This window comes from Mya arenaria, chromosome 7, assembly GCF_026914265.1.
Source record: "Mya arenaria isolate MELC-2E11 chromosome 7, ASM2691426v1".
Lineage (NCBI taxonomy): Eukaryota > Metazoa > Mollusca > Bivalvia > Myida > Myidae > Mya > Mya arenaria.
The window spans coordinates 28,036,864-28,057,411 of NC_069128.1; the positions used below are offsets into that span (position 1 = coordinate 28,036,864).

Sequence of the window (20,548 nt, forward strand, 5' to 3'; positions counted from 1 at the left end):
TGACCTAGTTATTGACTGCGTATGACCCAATATCGAACTTGACCCAGATTTTATAGAGATGATCATTCTGACCAAGTTGCATTAAGATTAGCCTAAAATTGTGTCCTCTATTGTGTTCACAAGGTTTTTGTACTAATTGACCTAGTGACCTAGTTATTGACCGCGGATGACCCAATATCGAACTTGACCTAGATTTTATAGAGATGATCATTCTGACCAAGTTGCATTGAGATTAGGCTAAAATTGTGACCTCTATTGTGTTCACAAGGTTTTTGTACTAATTGACCTAGTGACCTAGTTATTGACCGTGAATGACCCAATATCAAACTTGACCTACATTTTACAGCGATGATCATTCTGACCAATTTGCATTGAGATTAGGCTAAAATTGTGACCTCTATTGTGTTCACAAGGTTTTTCTACTAATTGACCTAGTGACCTAGTTATTGACCGCGGATGACCCAATATCGAACTTGACCTAGATTTTATAGAGATGACCATTCTGACCAAGTTGCATTGAGATTAGGCTAAAATTGTGACCTCTAATGTGTTCACAAGGTATTTCTACTAATTGACCTACTGACCTAGTTTTTGACCCCAGATGACCCAATATCGAACTTGACCTAGATTTCATAGAGATGATCAGTCTGACCAAGTTTCATAAAGATTAGGTCAAAATTGTGACCTCTGTTGTGTTCACAAGGTTTTTCTAATAATTGACCTAGTGACCTAGTTATTGACTGCGGATGACCCAATATCGAACTTGACCTAGATTTTATAGAGATGATTATTCTGACCAAGTTGCATTGAGATTAAGCTAAAATTGTGACCTCTATTGTGTTCACAAGGTTTTTGTACTAATTGACCTAGTGACCTAGTTGTTGACCGCGGATGACCCAATATCGAACTTGACCTACATTTTATAGAGATGATCATTCTGACCAAGTTGCATTGAGATTAGGCTAAAATTGTGACCTCTATTGTGTTCACAAGGTTTTTCTACAAATTGACCTAGTGACCTAATTATTGACCGCGGATGACCCAATATCGAACTTGACCTAGATTTTATAGAGATGACCATTCTGACCAAGTTGCATTGAGATTAGGCTAAAATTGTGACCTCTATTGTGTTCACAAGGTTTTTCTACTAATTGACCTAGTGACCTAGTTTTTGACCCCAGATGACCCAATATCGAACTTGACCTAGATTTTATAGAGATGATCAGTCTGACCAAGTTTCATAAAGATTAGGTCAAAATTGTGACCTCTATTGTGTTCACAAGCAATTGTGAACGGACGGACGGACGGACGGACGGACGGACGACGGACGAAGAGTGATCACAAAAGCTCACCTTGTCACTACGTGACAGGTGAGCTAAAAAGTGAAGAATAAAGTTCTGTTACTTTTATCTAATTGATTTTGATTTTGTAATTGGATTGACTTTAATGGGCATGCAACACAGGTAAAAACATTCAATTCCATGGAATTTAACTATTAAGTTTTGTTTCCAATTATCAAACATTTAAGTCTTTTTATCAACAATCCAAGTGATAAGCAGTTTAATTCATATATTTTTTCCCGAAAACATCATCATGTTGTAGCTTACAAATTACAATACCAACCTGTCGTACCACTAGAATTTCCTCCCATCTGCCCATTCATATCTAGCAAATCCGAAGGCATGAAACCAGCTGAGTTACTGCCCCTGTCTGATTCCCCCGGAGTGAGCGCCATTCCGGTACCCAGTGCTGTGTGACCGAACACTGCCTGCCATTCCCGGGAGAAGTCGTCCTCGCCCGTGCCCGATGGAGCGTTAAGAATCTCGTTCAACATGGCCATGTCATCTTTATCATTGTCATCCTGGGTTAAATCATCTGACAGAAGGTCTTTGGGAACTGAAAGGGAAACAGATCAGATAAGATGTTAGGAAATCTCTAGTACATTCGAACCCTGTTGGCTCGAACTTGCTTGACTCAATAGCCCTGTTGGCTCAAACTGGATTTCTTTATACTGACGGTAAGCATTCCTGCTTGTTTTGAATTTCCTGAGGCTCAAATGTATTTTCCCTGGTCCCAGTGGGAGTTCGAGCCAACGAGGTTGGACTGTATTTTTCTCTGATATTTACATGGAAAATAACTGCACCCAATTGTATAAAAACAAGAGCTGTCACAGAGACAGCGCGCTCGACTATTCCGCTGCTTTTCAATGTTAGGATTGAAAAGTTTTGGCGAAACATGCATGGATCACTGTAAGATTAGATTTCAATACAATACATGATGTGCTGAGATATTAACATAAATGTGTTTACATGGAAAATTTTAACCAGAATTTTTAAGTCTAATAATAAAGGGCTATTTATTTGCAAAATACAGTTATCTAACTTGGTTATTCAATTACGTTGGGTGGTTGAATACCATTGTATAAAGTCTCAACCCAATACATCAAAAGTTGCTGAGATATTATCCTATGTGTGCTAACATGTAAGACCTTAAACAGAATTTCTAAGTCTCATAATAAAGGCGCAAAAATGATATAATATGAAAGAAAGAGTTATCTTACTTGATTAAAGAAGAAAGTTAAATGGTTGGGAGCCTGTGTGTAAAGTTTCAATGCAATACATAATGGATTCGCTGAGGTATTGCATTAAAAGTGGTTACATGCAAAATCTTAACCAGAATTTCAATGTCAAAAAAACGGGGCCATTATTTGAATTTAATGCAAACTAGAGTTAACTAACTTGGTTAATTAAGTAGGTTGGATGGTTGAGTACCATTGTATCAAGTCTCAATTCAATACCTCAAGTAGTTGCTGAGATATTAACCTATGTGTGCTTGCACGCAAAACCTTAACCAGAATTTCTAAGTTGAATAATAAAGGGCAATTATTTGCATTAAATGCAAACTAGAGTTTTCTAACTTGGTTAATTAAGTAGGTTGGATGGTTGAATACCATTGTATCAAGTATCAATTCAATACCTCAAGTAGTTGCTGAGATATTAACCTATGTGTGCTTGCACGCAAAACCTTAACCAGAATTTCTAAGTCAAATAATAAAGGCCTATTTTTTGCATTAAATGCAAACTAGAGTTTTATAACTTGGTTAATTAAGTAGGTTGGATGGTTGAATACCATTGTATCAAGTCTCAATGCAATACCTCAAGTAGTTGCTTAACCAGAATTTCTAAGTTGAATAATAAAGGCCTATTTTTGGCATTAAATGCAAACTAGAGTTTTCTTACTTGGTTAATTAAGTAGGTTGGATGGTTGAGTACCATTGTATAAAGTCTCAATGCAATACCTCAAGTAGTTGCTGAGATATTAACCTATGTGTGCTTGCATGGAAAACTAGTGATGGGATATCGGTTGGAGAACTGCAACCGATTATCGGTTGGAATCGGTTAGCAAACCGATGCGATATATCGGAAAAATAATTGGTTAAATGTTATTTATTTTCATAATTTTCTATTCAGATATTGATGTCTTAAAAGTGACTGTTTTACTTAAATTCTAATGATCTTTTGAAAAAGTAAAGAACTTAAATTACAATCTGGTGTATACATAGCTGGCATTTGTGAGAACTGACTGGTATTATAGTGGTATATACCTCTGTAACAATGTACATATCTAGCATACAGCAAGGAAGTACAAATATTTAGTTTCTCTGGATGATAAAACTGTGATTGTCTGGAAGAAAATAGTCATTTTTTGGTAATATTATTGTAATGGTTACGTTAGTGATAAGTTGCACCATGTTCCTACTGCTTGTTGCTAGCATTTTTGTCCCTTGTCGACAGATAGATTCAATCGACTACACTGTATAAAATACGAAAATCTATCAAAGTTTTGCTAATTCTTTCAAACTTATTTTTTGACGCTATGGGCGCCGCCATATTGACAGTTGTGCCTAACTGTATGATGTTAAATTAATTTTCATTGGATAACTGCAACGAAATACTAACGCTTCATTGGTTGACCATTTGCCAGCAAACTTCGGTTTAAACAGTTATAGGAATGACGTCACCATTACGTCATATGTACTTCTGTTGTGTGGAAAATTCTCAATAAAAAAAAAATGTTCTTATGATTGATAGACATGTTTTCACATGCTCAATACACTGTAAATCAAAACTATCATTATTCCTGAAACTTTTATACCTTAAGTATCTATTCTTGCTTGATTTATCATTTAGAGTAGAGATTAAAGCATAAACCGCTGCCCTATAGTTGAAAGGTCATTTTGGAAAATCTGTAATGGCGGACGGTGCAGTTTTTAGAGTTTGTTTTTCAAGTGGAGTGATTTTTCTTAGGAATAACTTGACCCCCCTTTTTTATTGGCTTAAAAGGTAATTTCAAGCTTGTACTTTAAGAATATATGTGGTTATCATAGCCTGCATTCGCTCGAAATGCCTTTAAATGTTGTCTGAAAATTATAATTTTACATTGAATTATATAGGGAATAACAATGGTGGTGTGTAACCTAAAAGGGACCAAACTGCTTTGTTTAAAAAGTGTTATTTTTGGTAAGAAATGTATTGCATTTCACTATTTCTGGCAAATTTTCACAATTAAATGCATTTATCTTGTCCGGTTGATCAAAATATGCTATTTCCTGGTTTTCACAACTTTCACCTATTTTTTTTTTTAAAATGAGTCATCTGCAATCTTACGAGCACTGAAAATGTCCAAATTTGGTAAAAATTTGACTGCGAGAACTTGAAATGTGTGCAAAGATGTGTAGAACTGTCCAATTTGATGCTTAGAATGCCATTTGAGTCAAGGTTCAGTTGAAAAACCTCAAAGAATGGCATTTTGGGCCAAAACGCCTTAGAAAATACAGACGCACAGGCACTTGGGTGACAGGCAGTAAAACTGGAAAACCTGACACAGACTATCAGATTGAGCTAGCTTTGGGTGTATTTATGTATGAAGGACTAATCGAAAGTGTTTTTCATTAAAAATGCAGGGACGGGTTTAGTTATAGGAATATAGGGAATAACAATGGTGGTGTGTAACCTTAAGCATTAATCATGTCTGATATTTCAGATACTTTAAACTTTCGGACAGGCACGCGTTCTTTCTATTAAAGTGGGGACAATATATTAGCAAAACATTAATGATGATTACACAAACACAGCTCTTGAGTTCCAAAATATAATGCTGAAGCCTGACATTAAAATACTGGACGGGAAATTTCTAAAGATTCAACTAACCGGTGTTTTTGTAAGTCTTTTTACAAAGACGACAAATGGCGATGTTCATATTCAAATTGTCCTTCTTCGGTGGCAAATTAAGGGCAATCTTTTGAAATCCAAAGACCTTCCTTACATTAGACTTAGTTTTGGATCCTGGGTGATTAAATATTTCGACTCTCTATTGCCGTCTGCTAGAGCGGCCATTTTGCGCGCTTTCAGAGTTATTTCCAATTCGGAAATCTTCGTTCGTACCCGTGAGTATTCGTACCCGCTATCGACTCGGAGAAAACACACTCGATTATCGGAATCGGTTGTGCTTTTCTAGCCGTTAATCGATTATAGCCGCTAATCGGCCCATCACTATGCAAAACCTTAACCAAGGTGTGATGCCGACGCCAACGCTTGGGTGAGTAGTATAGCTCTCCATATTCTTCGAATAGTCGAGCTAAAAATTAAGATATCCCACAGATTTTCTTTTTACTCATTTGCACATGAAAGCATTTTGATTGGTCAACAGTATTAAATGTGTTTATTGGATATATTTTGACAGAATCGAATCGAGTCGAACACAGTATGTTGAATATTCCTGATTCTGACTCCATTCTTTCTCAATTTCTTAAAGCCTCCCCTATAAGACGGGCCACTTACTTTCAGGTTAAATCGGCAGCAAATTTCGCCGTCTTATAGTCGAGGAAATACGGTAAAAGGCCTTTTTACTTGCACTGTTTTTAGCCAGATTTTGTACCAAAATTGATACAAAGACTATCCATTTCCTGATAGTTCGAATCACCATTTAAATGTTTTTAATCGGAAGTTGATTTATCCTGGTACATTCGATGTCATGTACACCTACACACTACAGTGCTATGCATCGTTGTGTAACCATGGGTTATTATGCTACAAAAATGTCCTTTTCATGAATAATCAATGAGGCAGTTTTATTGGTTCTGCATGGTACCAGATGCTTTTTCATAGAAAAAAAAATCTGGCAAAAGCTGGGATCAAACTTGGTCTGCCTTTTCAGAACTGTAAGAGTTAATTTTCTGCCCTTCCAAATGCATATTCATTAAAAGAAGATTTTGTTGAGTCAATTGTCCCCTAGTATTAATGAAGTATAGCGGAATTCAGTCCTGTGCTTGCCGAAGATGGGTACATCATGACAGTGTAAACTGTGGTTAATGACAATAATGTATCTGTGAAAAGGACTTTAGAACGATATTCATATTTTAAAAACATGAGTTAATATTTAAAAGGGTAATCAGAGAAAACATTGTACCCTAGTACAATAATACAAACTATGAAATTGTATAAAGAGATTTGAGATTGAATCTTATGAATCATATTTTACACTGAGGATAAAAACTGGAATGAAATCTTAATCAATATTCCTTTTTAATTCTAAATGGCAGTTTGATTAAACTGACATTTAAAACGGGGTTTTATAATCCCTGAAAAAAATTAAATGCGTTTGTGGATATCATTCTGTACAATATTCTCTAGTACAATTCCTGATCGTTTAATTACATTTTGCCTAAATTTTATATACCTTTATTCATCAATATAAAAAAAAATCTCAAATATATTCAATATCGATACAGATCCACAAAAGATCTACAGGCAATATTTGTATTAAAGATAATACCTTCAAACTGATACATGTCTTAAATTTAATTTCATTCTTTCACTTTTGAAACTTTTTTTTTCCAATTGAAACTTTTTAAATACTAATGTAAACATAAAAAGCTTATAATTCGTCTAGTTCAAATTCAAATGGGAGTTTTGTGTTGAAAACGGCATGACAAACATCATTATGTATACAATGGATTAGGTGGTTATACGACTACTAGTTGAAATTACTCAAGGGCTGTTCAATAAATTAATCCCACACTTTTGAAATTTGATAAAGACTTTAAGGTGAACCTTTTCGGCAAGTTTTTCGTTTGTTTTTGTCAATAAATATAACTCCAATATTCGAGCGGAAACAATTAGTGCTTTAACTATAATGCAGATAAATTTCTATGCAATTTACTTACATACACATGTTAGTTCTTGAAGGTTGTCTTTGACAACATGATACAAATCAGTAACTTCACCTAATTCCGTACAATATATTTTCATATCGGGACGCACATGTACAAACATCCCATATTTTTTTCTGTTTTGTACAATTTTAAAGTCCCATGGTAATCCTTCAATTAAGACTGACACGCTTGTAAAGATTAGGAATGAAAATCTGGATCGACAGACGCTCTAAAGTAAGAGTGACATAAACCTTTGTACTCACTATGATCAATTGTTGTTTGTAAACAAAAAAAAACATCAAAAAAGTTTGGAGTAATGAAAGTAAAGAATAAATAAGTTATAATTAACATTGTCCTGTACAATTTTTTTGGACATGTACACAGCTGGAAAAGAACAACATATTGAACTCACCTATAATGGCTTATCAAATATGGTTTTCCCAGCTGTCAAAATATAACTCCATATTATTGTACAGATCAATAAATAACCTATAATTATTAAACAGAGTATTTGGACTTGTGGCATTCTAATTCAACTTTTTGAACGCCCCTGACATGGAGAGAAATCTCATAAGTAAAATTGATCCAATCTTGCTGGATAAGAGTTTTCATGTTCACAGTAATTAAAATCAAGTCGATAAGGCATTAGATGGCTGAATGTAAAAAAAAATATACACTAAGCAAACTTTTGGAGGCAGTGCAAATATTTAATAAGTTGTTAAACAATTTGTGTGTATTACATAAACGAGATTTAATGGTTTCTAACGAAATGTGAGATGGTTAGTAATTTTGTCTTATATTTTTTTTCAACTATTTTTGAAAGAAAATTGCATATTAATAAGATTGAATTTTAATATTTGTATAGATTTTGAAGCTGGTTAATCATGACGTAAAATTATTAAGGTAGTACTGTAAAAATTTAATTCCTTTAAGATGAAATCATAACACTTTTAACAGGGAGGGTACAATGGAATAATTCCTTTTATAAATATTATTCATAGCAAACTTTGTGACTGTTAACAAAAAAATAAGTAATAATAATAGTTAAAATACAAGTTTTATCATAAATTAAACATAGAAGTCCTTGTTGGAAAAGTTTTATTTAATAGTACATTTTATTAACAGAACAGAACAGTTTCTATTACTCATAAACTGAATAGTTTTTTATGTCAGATATATAAACTTGATTAAACTGAATATTAAATATATATGGCACTATATAAGTTCAATATCAGTAATTATGAATGAATCCTAAATCAAGTTAGATTTTGATTTTAAACTATTCTTGTAACTTCAGTGAAATGTAAGTTTACAATATCAATACAACTAAACCATTTAAACTGATAGGTATTAAATTTTCAACATTTCACAGGAGATCAATGGGTTCCTTTATTCACTTACAAAATTATCTTAAATTGCCGCTCATCATTCTAAATCAATTGTCAAATCGTCAAGTACATTGCATGCCGATATTCCAGGGTTGCCAAGCGAAGGCAGGGATGTTATGAGACCCTGGGGTTGATTTCATTTTATCAATGATTAATTATTGCGTATTGATTATCACTTCTGTCGAGTAAGTGTGAAATTAAAACAAGTCCTCTCTGTCTTGTCACAGCGTAAAGGTAAATGTTTGTTCAAGTTATGGATTCTACAGCGTTTTACTTATAAATCAGAATCATGAAAGTCTTAGTGTTCGATTGTAAATGATTGAAGGTGCACAATGTACTGGTAGGTTGATTCCAAAATTATTTTTTTAAATTTTAATGCATTTTTATGTTTTAAATCATCCGACTTAAATGATTAAAAAAAAATGCAATCTTAATAAAGCTTATAAATGCAAATTTTCAACTTAAAAAGTTAAAGTGACACACTCTTATTCAAAATCAATGCATACACATGTATAACAGACACCAATTTTGACTAACAAACCTTTAACTGCTTACTAAATAATGCATTTATTGAAAATATTAATTACTGATAACAAGATTGTAACCGTGTATTTAATAGCAGAAAGCGCAAAATTTTTCAATGATTGTGGTCTCCTATAGTCTCATAGGGTAGAAAAAACATGTTTTATGATAAATTCTTCAGAATTAAACTCATTTACGACATTTATTCATCCCTTTTGGAATATTTAAACAATATTATTAATTGTGGTAGATCTTATTTGGGAGTAAGAGTGCATGTTTAAATTTAATGAAACAAAAAATGTTTTACACCAAAAATATCAAATTAAGCAAGGAAAAAATCCAAAAAATAAAGGAATATGAAAAATTGATAATAAGTAGAGGGTATTTAAATATTTGTTGTTAGAAATTATAGTTTTTTCATTTAGATGAAAAAATTCACTAGAAGCTTTATGAATACGTCCCCTGATGCTTTCGGCATCGACCATGCCATTCAAGTGACTCCAATGAAAGTAGCCCTTCACAATTGTAAGAAACTTAATTTGAGTAAGTAAAACGTTAACTAACATATTCATTCTGCTTCCAGAACAAGGCAGACAAGATGTCGGGAGAAGCCAGTAGAGAAACTGAAACCCCAACACTTGGTGAACTCCTTGAAAGTGGTTTCCTACGCTGTTACCTGTGTAAAAAAGTGTACACTGACCCTAGACTGCTTCCATGTCTCCATACATTCTGCAAGGAATGTATAGACAAAGTGGTAGAAATTGAAAACCAGTCTGAAAATTCTGGATTCCAGTCTAAAAATAATATAGACTGTGATTCAAAAAGTGAAGGAGATAGTGAAGATGGAAAATTAGTTGAATCAAGGACAAGTTCAGAAACAAATGGAGCAAAAGTGAATAGAACAAGGAATAAAACAATAATTTGTCCAATATGTAAAGCGGAGATCAGTATTGGTAACATAAAACATGCTGAGTTTCCTGAAAATACCTTTATGAAGGATCTGTGTTTGATGTATGAATACAAGCATGAGAAATCTCGTCAATGTGACTATTGTCGCTATGACGGTAAAGTAGTTCCTGCCACCCACTTATGTCTGGATTGCCATGACAACATGTGTCAGAGCTGCACAGGGGCTCATCATAGGACCAAGGTCACAAGGCTTCACAAGGTCGTTCCATACGAGCAGGCAAGAAAGGGTCTCTATGACATAGACATCCGTCAATATCAGATACAAACCTGCCCCACCCACAAAGAAGAACCAATGAGCATGTTTTGTGAGAGGTGTGAAGTTCTCATCTGCAAAGAATGCAAGGTGAGCAGCCATGACAACCATAAATGGTGTGATACAGAGAAAGCAAAACTCAGGTATGAGGTTCAGATGAAGAATCTCCTGAAAGGAATACAGAACCAGATTCCTACCATCCACAACTATCTTCAGTTCCTGAGCAACTACGATGCCTCCATTGTGAGAAATCGAGAAAAGACAATTGGTGATATCAAGTCACACACTGAAAAACTCCACAAATTCATTGATGAACAGAAGGCTCAATATCTGGTAACTTTAAATGAAGAAACTGACAAAGAAAGATGTGAAATACAAGTTAGAAGCTCAAACCTAAAAACTGCAGCCCAATCACTTGAAAACAATGAAGATTTTCTAAGATTTCTTCTGGAACATGGCAAACCTGATGAAATGCTATCCTTACATCGTCCCATCAACAAGAGACTGACTGAGCTTACACACATGCATATGGATGGCTTAAAGACAAGACTGAAAGCTAATTTCCAACTTGGAAACTCTTCCGAAAGGAACCTGCAGACAATATTTGGTCGCCTCCAAATCAGCCGTGATGATTTCACACACTCTGATAGTGGTCTAGCTTCACAAAGTGCCCTGCAGATTTCCACAATGCTACCAAATGTCAAAAACTGCCCTGAACTTGTCCATGAGCTTGATGCCAAAGGAATGTATGACAATAAAGAAGTATGGCCTACTGGTATTACTGTTACCAAGAATGGTGAGATTGTTATTGTTGACAGAGACAATAAGGCTGTCAAGGTGTTTGATCGAGGTGGTAAACTGAAGCAAGAGATAGCAGGACAGGGAGAAAACAAGCTTGCAACACCTTTCGATGTTGTTGCCCTCAAATCTGGAGAAATTGCTATAACTGACCATGAAGCTGAAAATGTGAAGATCTTCACAATGAAGGGGGATCATGTTCTGACTATAACAGAAGGAATTGAGTATCCAAGGGGAATAACTGTCAACTCCAAAGGGCAAATTATCATTCTGGATTGCCAACTGAGACACATCACCGTCCATGATCCCAAGACTGGCAACCTTATAAGGACAATTGGTGGAAATGATGGAAAGAAGAACAAGGTCCTGGTAGACCCATTCTATGTGACTGTCACACCTCAGGACAACATCATAGTCACTGACACAGCATCGCCACATCTGAAATTTTTTGGCCCTACTGGAGAATACCTTACAACATATGGCCAGTATGGTATAGGAAAAAACGAAATTCTGCAGCCGTATGGAGTTTGCTGTGATGAATATGGCTACATCTTCATAGCTGATAATCAGAATCACCGGATACATGTGCTCCTCCCTGATGGGATGTTTTCTCAGTTCCTTATCACAAAGGCAGACAATTGCTGGCATCCGATGGGGTTAGCTATCTCTGATAAGGGGGAACTAGTGGTCACTGAAGCTCTGGGGAAAGTTAAGGTCTATAAATATCTATGAATAGTGTGGGTGTTAGGACACATATTTTAGCAATATTTAACAGGAACTAATAAAATTATGGACAAATGCCGGCATCCGGTGGGGATAGCTATGACTGATAAGGGGGAATAAGTGTCCACTGAAGCTCTCGGGAAAATTAAGGTCTATAAATACCTCTGATTATAGGGGTTTTACGACAAAAACTTTGGCAATATTTAACAGGAACTATTAAAATTAGGGACAAATGCAGGCATCCAACGGGGTTAGCTATGACTGATAAGGGGGAATTAGTGGTCACTGAAGCTTTCAGGAAAATTAAGGTCTATAAATACCTCTGATTATAGGGGTTTTATGACAAAAACTTTGGCAATATTTAACAGGAATTATTAAAATTATTTGCAATTGCTGGCACCCTATTGGGTTAGCTGTGACTGATGAAGGTAAATTTGTGATCATCGAAGTTCTTGCGAAGGTTATTGTCTATAATTACCTGTGAGAAAAGGGTTCTAGAAACATTTTTTTTTTATTTAGCATAGCAATATTTTTCTTTTGCATTCCTTACTGAGCTTTAAGACTGTTACAGGTACTTGCTCATGTTTTTGTTAAATGCACATTTTTTGTATGACAAAATAAAGTGTGGCAAATCATTAGTAGTGTTAAAACTAACAAACCAAAAGCTGGAGCACTTTAGCAAATCTTGATATTTGCTCAAGTATCGTCATTGAGGACCACAATTTTCATTAGCTAACCCTAACACGCAATTTGTCACTTAATTGCAGATTTGTTTTTGTGTGATTGTTGATTGACATTATCATGTGATCATATTTATGTATTGTTAAGAGGTAAAAATATCCACCACTTTTGTTAAAGTCCTGGTGGCCTTGTGGTAAAGGCATCATTTTTGTAGTTTTTTCATGACTTTACTGACATGGATTCGCACCCAACAAAAACAAAAATTCTTTTTTATAACTATTTTTTTCTGCAATTTCAATATCATAGAGTAAAATAATGATTAAATAAGTGTTTTCAGATGCATATAACCAGGAAAACTAGTTTTTTTGTTTAAAAAAACATGAGCGAGTACCTTTAACATGTTATCATATATATATTAGATGCAGCGTTGCGTAAACAATTGATGCTTTCTCAACTTTTGTAAAAGTTAGCAATGATGTTTATTGATTTGTCAATACTTATCCAATAGTTTTTTCCATCACTTATGTCATTAAAAGGTGCAACCTAACTAAAAGATATAACCTCTGTACAACTACTATACAACTATTATACAATTGACAATTGACATCTGGTTGTTGTTCCTTGATTTTAGTTTAAAAAAAAATCCTTATGCATGTTTAAGACTTAACACAGTTGACTGTGTGCAAAATAAAAGCTTAGTTCTCTAGTCTTTCTTTTTCATACAAATAATAGTTATCACTGAAAATGAAAAAAAAAACAAAAACAGCTAAACATTCGCATTTCATGTAACAAAAGAAATGAACAGCAATAAAAGAGATTAGGTTGTCTGCATAGTGCAGTGGTTAGCACACTCGCTTCTTACCAAGGCAGCCTGGGCACATGTGAGTTTGGTTGGTGGTCACCAAGCCGGACAAGTGGGTTTTCTCCAGTACTCCAATTTCCCCCACAACACAAAACCACACTCTCACACAACATCGTGCCAACAAGAGTGACTTAGTAAAAGCCATCATAACTTTCTTCACAATCATTGATAATATATAATGTTTAAACTAAAACTGCAAACAAAAGCCAAAAGTTTTCTTAGCCCTTATTTAAATTCAGTGGCTGAATCAGGATTTGCCGTAAATGACTGGGTATTAGACGCCCTTTTTTTCCTCAGATTTCGATGCAAAAAAATGCCTGCGTATAATACCCCGTAACAATTTTTCAAAGTTTTTTTCTGAGGTCGATTTTTAAGCTGAGAGTTTGTTTACATTTATGTAGAAAGGGAAGTTACTCGCGTCATATTGATCGATTATATACGGGTTAAAACGGCAAGTTACAGATCGGTATACGGTATATCGTAAGACGTTTATAATTTTAACAAAAATATTTTTGGATTAAATGTTTTTCGATTAAAGTTATTCAATTTAATTTTGAATAATAAATTGAATTGAACAATAATTAAACTTGCATATAAGAAAGCAAAGTTGGGCACTGTCAAAATATTTTTTGTCAGTTGTACGATAAGGTGTGAAAAACTCGACTGCCTTTAACCTGTTAACATACCAATACTACAAACTGTTGCGATAATGGTCTTGTTTTTTTCGCACTTTGTCACGTTCTTTATTCTTTTCTGTAGGTGTTGACATTTTGAGAACAAACTCGTACAAATTAAGGTCATTGCAAAACTTAACTTATCATTCTTGACGTATTTTGTTTACGACATACTGTCAGAAAGAATCTTACAAATTGTCATAAAAGGTACTTTTTAGTGCCATCCAACAACAAATTGTCACACTAGGTACTTTTTAGTGCCATCATGGGGAAAGTGCGTACATCGTACACAGCACGAGAAAAGCTAGCTGTTATCAAGGACAACTCCAGCTGTCATTCCCGGAGGGATGACATCCATTCTACAGCCTCTAGACGTCTCCATTAACAAACCGATGAAAGTGGCACTGAGAAATAAATGGAATAATTGAATGGCCGGTGAAACACACTCCTACACAAAGACTGGGCGAAGAAGGAAGCCAGAACTTGATCAAATCTGCGCTTGGATCGTAGACGCATGGAAAGAGCTAGATCCGAAGATCATTGTTTATGCGTTCAAGAAGTGCTCCATATCAAACGCTATGGACGGGACCGAAGATGACACCATATGGGAGGAGTTTGTCAAAAACCCAGCGCACAAACAGACAGATGAGGCAGACGAAGAAGAAGATGATGATGGATGCGGTTACTACACGGACAAGACGACCAAAGACATGACGGAGGATGAAATGGAGCGTTTCTTCGAGAGTGACGACGATGACGAGGAATTTGAGGGCTTTGAGGAAAGCGATTTAAGGATTTGTGAATGACAATTTGTGTGTTTCTTTGTGCAATTTGTTTATGTGCTGGTTGAATGTATTTATTTTAAATAATCTGTTATGTTTTATATCACATGAAACGAATAAAAATGAAACCTATTTTGCTTTGTGTTATCATTGTATGGTTTTAAAGATAACCATCGCCATTTTCACGAAAAAAAAAAAAAATTGTCACTGTCAACAAACATGGTGGCCGAAAATGCCAGACAATTTGACATTTTTTCTATGCGTCTTTTAACCCAAAACATACATTAAAAGTTTTTTTCCCCCGATTTAGCACATATTTTTTTCCCTGCGTCTAATACCCCCTATCGTCTTATAACCAGTCATTTACGGTGATTTTCCATTGGGCTCATGAATTTTGTCAAGCCGCAAGCCTAAATTTCCTGTTCTTTAACAATTTGGCAGTAACTTACCATGATTTAAATTCTGCTTATGTTGCTTCTTAGGTACTGGCAGTAGTTTTAAACTCTCCATTGATTCCGTAGCCTCTGTGCCAAACTCCAGGAAGTTCTGCATGGACTGGTTATCTCCACTCTGAAGCTCTTTTGGCAATCCTGAAACCAATCAGCAATATTATATTTGATAATAATAATAATAATAATAATAATAATAATAATAATAATAATAATAATAATAATAACTTTATTCAAAGAAGGTAACACATTAAGACATAGGCATCATATTATAAACAAACATAACACACTACTTATTTACAATGTGGCCTTCTGAAAGAACATACACACGCACACACACATAAATGCTTAGAATGAAAACGCAAGCATAAATTTATGTTATTTCAAAAGGGTATGTATTAAAATGTTATACGAAAACATAAAGAAACATGAATATAATACATTAATTATAACATCAATGATGAACAATACATCAATTTGTACCTAAAGGTTAACAAATCATATCATTAAAATTTATTAACTGAGTAAGTAGGACAGTCACACATGTATTTAACACCTTACTCGATGAATACACTTTATGTGCAGTTTTGACAGTTATGAATATGTATCAGAGAATTAGCGAAATACCGGTAAGTAATGTCAAAATTTAATCGTGAAACAATTACACCAAAAGGCAAAAATAGGAGTTTTGCTGAAGGGTCTTTGGAAGGGTGCAGCAGCCTCTCCCTTTTCTCAGCATTGACAGCCTTCTGCCTTTAGAAAATTAAATGCTCAAGACTGTCAAATATTCCTTTTGCATTGTTTAAAACTTATAGTAAAATTATAAATGCATACACACTTTACATATATCTGGCAGTTGAGATGTAAAATTCATTTAAACACAATTCCAACCATTTTCTGCCAATTCATAATGTTCAAGTTCTTAATAGCCCTATTCAATGTGCCCTTTTTACCCTTAGCACCCTGTCATTTTTCTGAAGGACGGTGTTCTTTTTAAATCCTGGCTAAAAACCTGGCTAACAACAAGAACATCACAAGTGGATGTCAGCACTCATTTTTTTTTCAGAAACTTTAAGTCATGGGGCATAACTCTAGAACAATTTAAGCCAGAATTAATTCAGTGTCAAACCAGCCTGGTTCATGCGTTTCTTCCTCAAGGGTAATCAGTCTAACAGAAGGAGTAGGTAACTCTCTGTGTGACTTACAAGTCTGGTTCATGTGTTTTTGCCACAAAGGTAACCAGTCAAACGGCAAGAGTAGGAAACCCTCTGTGTGACTTAAAAGCCTGGTTCATGTGTTTCTGCCTCAAGGGCAACCAGTATAACAGAAAAGGAAGGTAACTCTGAGTGACTTACCAGCTTGGTTTAAGTGTTTCTACCTCAAGGGCATAACAGAAAAGGTAGGTAACTCTGAGTGACTTACCAGCTTGGTTTAAGTGTTTCTACCTCAAGGGCATAACAGAAAAGGTAGGTAACTCTGAGTGACTTACCAGCTTGGTTTAAGTGTTTCTACCTCAAGGGCATAACAGAAAAGGTAGGTAACTCTTAGTGACTTACCAGCTTGGTTTAAGTGTTTCTACCTCAAGGGCATAACAGAAAAGGTAGGTAACTCTGAGTGATTTACCAGCTTGGTTTAAGTGTTTCTACCTCAAGGGCATAACAGAAAAGGTAGGTAACTCTGAGTGACTTACCAGCTTGGTTTAAGTGTTTCTACCTCAAGGGCATAACAGAAAAGGTAGGTAACTCTGAGTGACTTACCAGCTTGGTTTAAGTGTTTCTACCTCAAGGGCATAACAGAAAAGGTAGGTAACTCTGAGTGACTTACCAGCTTGGTTTAAGTGTTTCTACCTCAAGGGCATAACAGAAAAGGTAGGTAACTCTTAGTGACTTACCAGCTTGGTTTAAGTGTTTCTACCTCAAGGGTAACCAGTCTAAAAGAAGGGGAAGGAAACTCCCTCAGTGAATGACCAGCTTGATTAAAATGTTTCTACCTCAAAGGTAACCAGTCTAAAATGGATAGGAAACTCCCTGATAGACTTACCAGTCTGTTCCATGTGTTTTTCAAACTTAAGGGTAACCAGTCTAACAGAAAAGGATGGTAACTCTCTGAGTGACTTACCAGCCTGGTTCATAGCATGGGTTTCAGCCATGAGATTTTGTAGACTGGTTTCCTCTCTTGCTTCTTCTTCTGGATCCTCTTCTAGGGTTACCAATCTAGTAGAAAGCAGTGATAATAATAATCTGGTTAAATACTATTAAATTCTATAATTAGATGATGGTTATATATCATTATGTTATTATCTTTTATGCAACCGGACTAAAAAGCAAATGTAAACTAATTTTACTCAGTAAATAAATCAAATTTTAAAATAAACACAAGTTATTATTTTTTTTAATTGAATAATTGAAAATAATAGTTCAGTTCCATTGTCAACCACAGCATCATAATTATTTTTTGTGATGCTTCATCACTAACAGTAAAATAGACACTCTATTTGCTGATACAATTGTCTACATGTAAACATTACAGAAAAAATTGTATTTATATTGTAAAATAACATACAGAACATAAAAAAACATGCAAACACAGCAAGCATACAAAGTAAGGCATAAAAAATTATATCATACAAAAAAGGAAAGAGCTAGCAGATGTCATCAGCCATCTCATGTTTCTGTTCAGTCAGAAGGGGCATAGTTTAGCAATTATTCGAGTTATGGGCCTTGATACCGAGACTTGCTACATGTACATTTTAATTTTTTGAATCTTTTTTTAATTTTGACCAAGGTCAATGTTTTTGAAAACCCCTGGCGTCAATGACACCACAGATTGCACAATACATTGACGTCTTTGAAAAATACACCAGAGTATTAATTTGAAAATAAGACAACCATGGCAGTCCTAAAATGCTCAACTGAAATCAATATGTTATTTATGATGTGACCTTGTGACCTTCATTTTGACACAAAGTGGCCCAGCATCAAACTTGTCATGAAGCTTGCTATTCTGACCAAGTTTCATCAAAGTGGCCTGTAGATGGTAAACAAACCAATTATAGACGGCAAAAGAAATCAGAATCTAAGGTACCAGATAACTTGAACCATAAGCTTATGATGTTAAACCTAAACTTCTGGCCATCTTCAAGCTTTTGGTGTCAAATGTAACCTACCTAGTATCTTTAAAAATAAGCTTTTAATGTTAAACCTAAGCTACCACATATCTTCAAATATAATCATGATGTTAAACATAAGCTTTATGGTTGTTATATTGTGTAACATCAAACATAAGCTTATGATGTTTAACCTAAGCTACCAGGTAACTTCAAATGTAAGCTTATGATGTTTAACCTAAGCTACCAGGTAACATCAAACATAAGCTTATTATGTCAAACATAAGCTACCAGGTAACTTCAACTGTAACCTTATGAAGTTTAACCTAAGCCACCGGTTAACTTCAAACATGAGCTTATAAAGTTTAACCTAAGCTAACTCATAAATCCAAACAAAAGCTTATAATGTTAAACATACTAGCGACAGTGTAACTTCAACATAAGCTTATGATGTAAACCTAAGCTTCCACATATCTTCAAACATAATCATTAATGTTTAACTAAATCTAATGGATGTTATATTGGGTAACTTCAAACATAAGTTTATAATGTTAAACATAAGCTTTATGTATGTTATATTTTGTAATTTCAAACATAAGCTGTTAAACCTATGCTACCTAGTACCTTCAAGCATAAGCTTATGATGTTATACCTAAGCTAATTGATGTTATACTGGGTAACTGCAATCATAAGCTTATATTGTTAAGCCTATTCAAGCTAAGCAATGAAATATTGGTAACTGCAATCTTAAGCTTAGGATGTTGGACCTAAACTTTGCCATGTTATACCTGTCATTTATATCCCTACATTTATCACAGTTCTCCTTTTTCCTTGAATCTTCTTCTTCCAAATATCTACCATAAAATAAAAACAACATGCAAAAAATGAGTATTAATTTACAACAAAACATAGCATGCAATACACCGAACAGAAATGGGATTTTTATTTTTTAAGATATTGTTGACTGGGATTACAATAAAACTGATTTGACTATAACACCTATGAAAACCACAACCAGCAAATAATAACTGTAACTGTATTACAATAAAATGCAAAACAAAATTACTATTTGAGCTATACAGAATCTGCCTCTGTGTCACCCCCTTATCAGCCTCATCCCCGCCTTCATTATTCCAAGAAGATCTACTTTTCAGGGAATAAATCTTATATACCGGGTAATATCTCTTTCAATTTTCAGGTTAAAATGCTTTTATAATATCTCTTTCAACTGGCTTACCGAGGGATGTCAATAAGTTTTAGTTGAACCTATTCAAATAATAAAGTAAACGACCAGCAACAACTTAAATTCATTAATTTTTCAAAATTGAAACCTGCCAAATTGCCATATGAACTGTTTGTTTTGGCCAGCAGCCATTTCTTATTGATAACACTGCAAACCCTGACCATCTACCCCCCCCCCCCCCCCTACTCCTAGCATCCATCCCAAGGAAAAGTACTTTACTGAAACATACATCTCTCTCCCTTTACTCCCCTCACTTTGCCAACCCCCATCCCCAAACCCCAACTAAGATGGGCTACTTTTCAGGGTCAAAAAGTGCCTGTATGGTACATATATCTCTCTGCCAACCCCCATCCCCACTCAAACCAAGGTGAACTACTTTTCTAGTTAAAAGCAAATAAATTAAATTTAAGAGATTTAATTGTGTTGAACTCATTTGACTGCAATGATCAAAACAAAATAAAATATGATTTGTGTAAAAATAAAAATATATAAGTGATATTTTGGCGTTTTTTTAACTGCTACTTTGTGGCCATGTAGCTATTTAAAAAAAACATTTATAAGGCATACTGTTTTTAACTGTACACAAATTATAAGCTTATTTTGTTATTTAAACATAATGCATAAAAAAAATAAAAAAATAAACAAGTCCCCCACATTCCTTCCCCTCTGGTACTCCTATAAACCTCCCTCCCCTACCCAACACTCCCCTCGATGACCTACTTTTCAGGGTCAAAATCATCCGGAATGGTATCCCTCTCTGCCGGTTCTCTTGTGTTTTCTGACAGATGTTTGGATGGCTCTTGTAACTCCTGAAATACAGGGACCCATACAGTTGGTTCTATTTATTAAATTTGATATACTTATCTTAAATCTTAAAATTCCTTA

General features: G+C 34.7%; 2 protein-coding genes across 4 annotated transcripts in view; one reads left to right on the forward strand and one right to left on the reverse strand.

Annotated features, from left to right (window-relative positions):
- Positions 1-20,548, reverse strand: part of LOC128240348 (islet cell autoantigen 1-like) — a 42,036-nt gene that overhangs the window by 12,605 nt on the left and 8,883 nt on the right. The window contains exons 8-12 of one of the 3 annotated variants that reach the window (XM_052956961.1): positions 20,384-20,472; positions 19,209-19,274; positions 17,433-17,527; positions 15,315-15,455; positions 1,633-1,896 (exon numbers count right to left, since the gene is read on the reverse strand). In XM_052956961.1, coding sequence (XP_052812921.1) covers positions 1,633-1,896; positions 15,315-15,455; positions 17,433-17,527; positions 19,209-19,274; positions 20,384-20,472 — 655 coding nt within the window. Of the gene's footprint in view, positions 1-1,623; positions 1,897-15,314; positions 15,456-17,432; positions 17,528-19,208; positions 19,275-20,383; positions 20,473-20,548 lie in introns of all 3 variants that reach the window. The other 2 variants (XM_052956960.1, XM_052956962.1) reach the window with 2 other exon arrangements.
- On the forward strand, positions 7,853-13,215 carry LOC128240347 (E3 ubiquitin-protein ligase TRIM71-like). Its single transcript, XM_052956959.1, has 2 exons — positions 7,853-7,992; positions 9,707-13,215. The coding sequence occupies exons 1-2, from the start codon at positions 7,990-7,992 to the stop codon at positions 11,873-11,875; spliced, it is 2,172 nt and encodes a 723-aa protein (XP_052812919.1). The 5' UTR covers positions 7,853-7,989; the 3' UTR covers positions 11,876-13,215.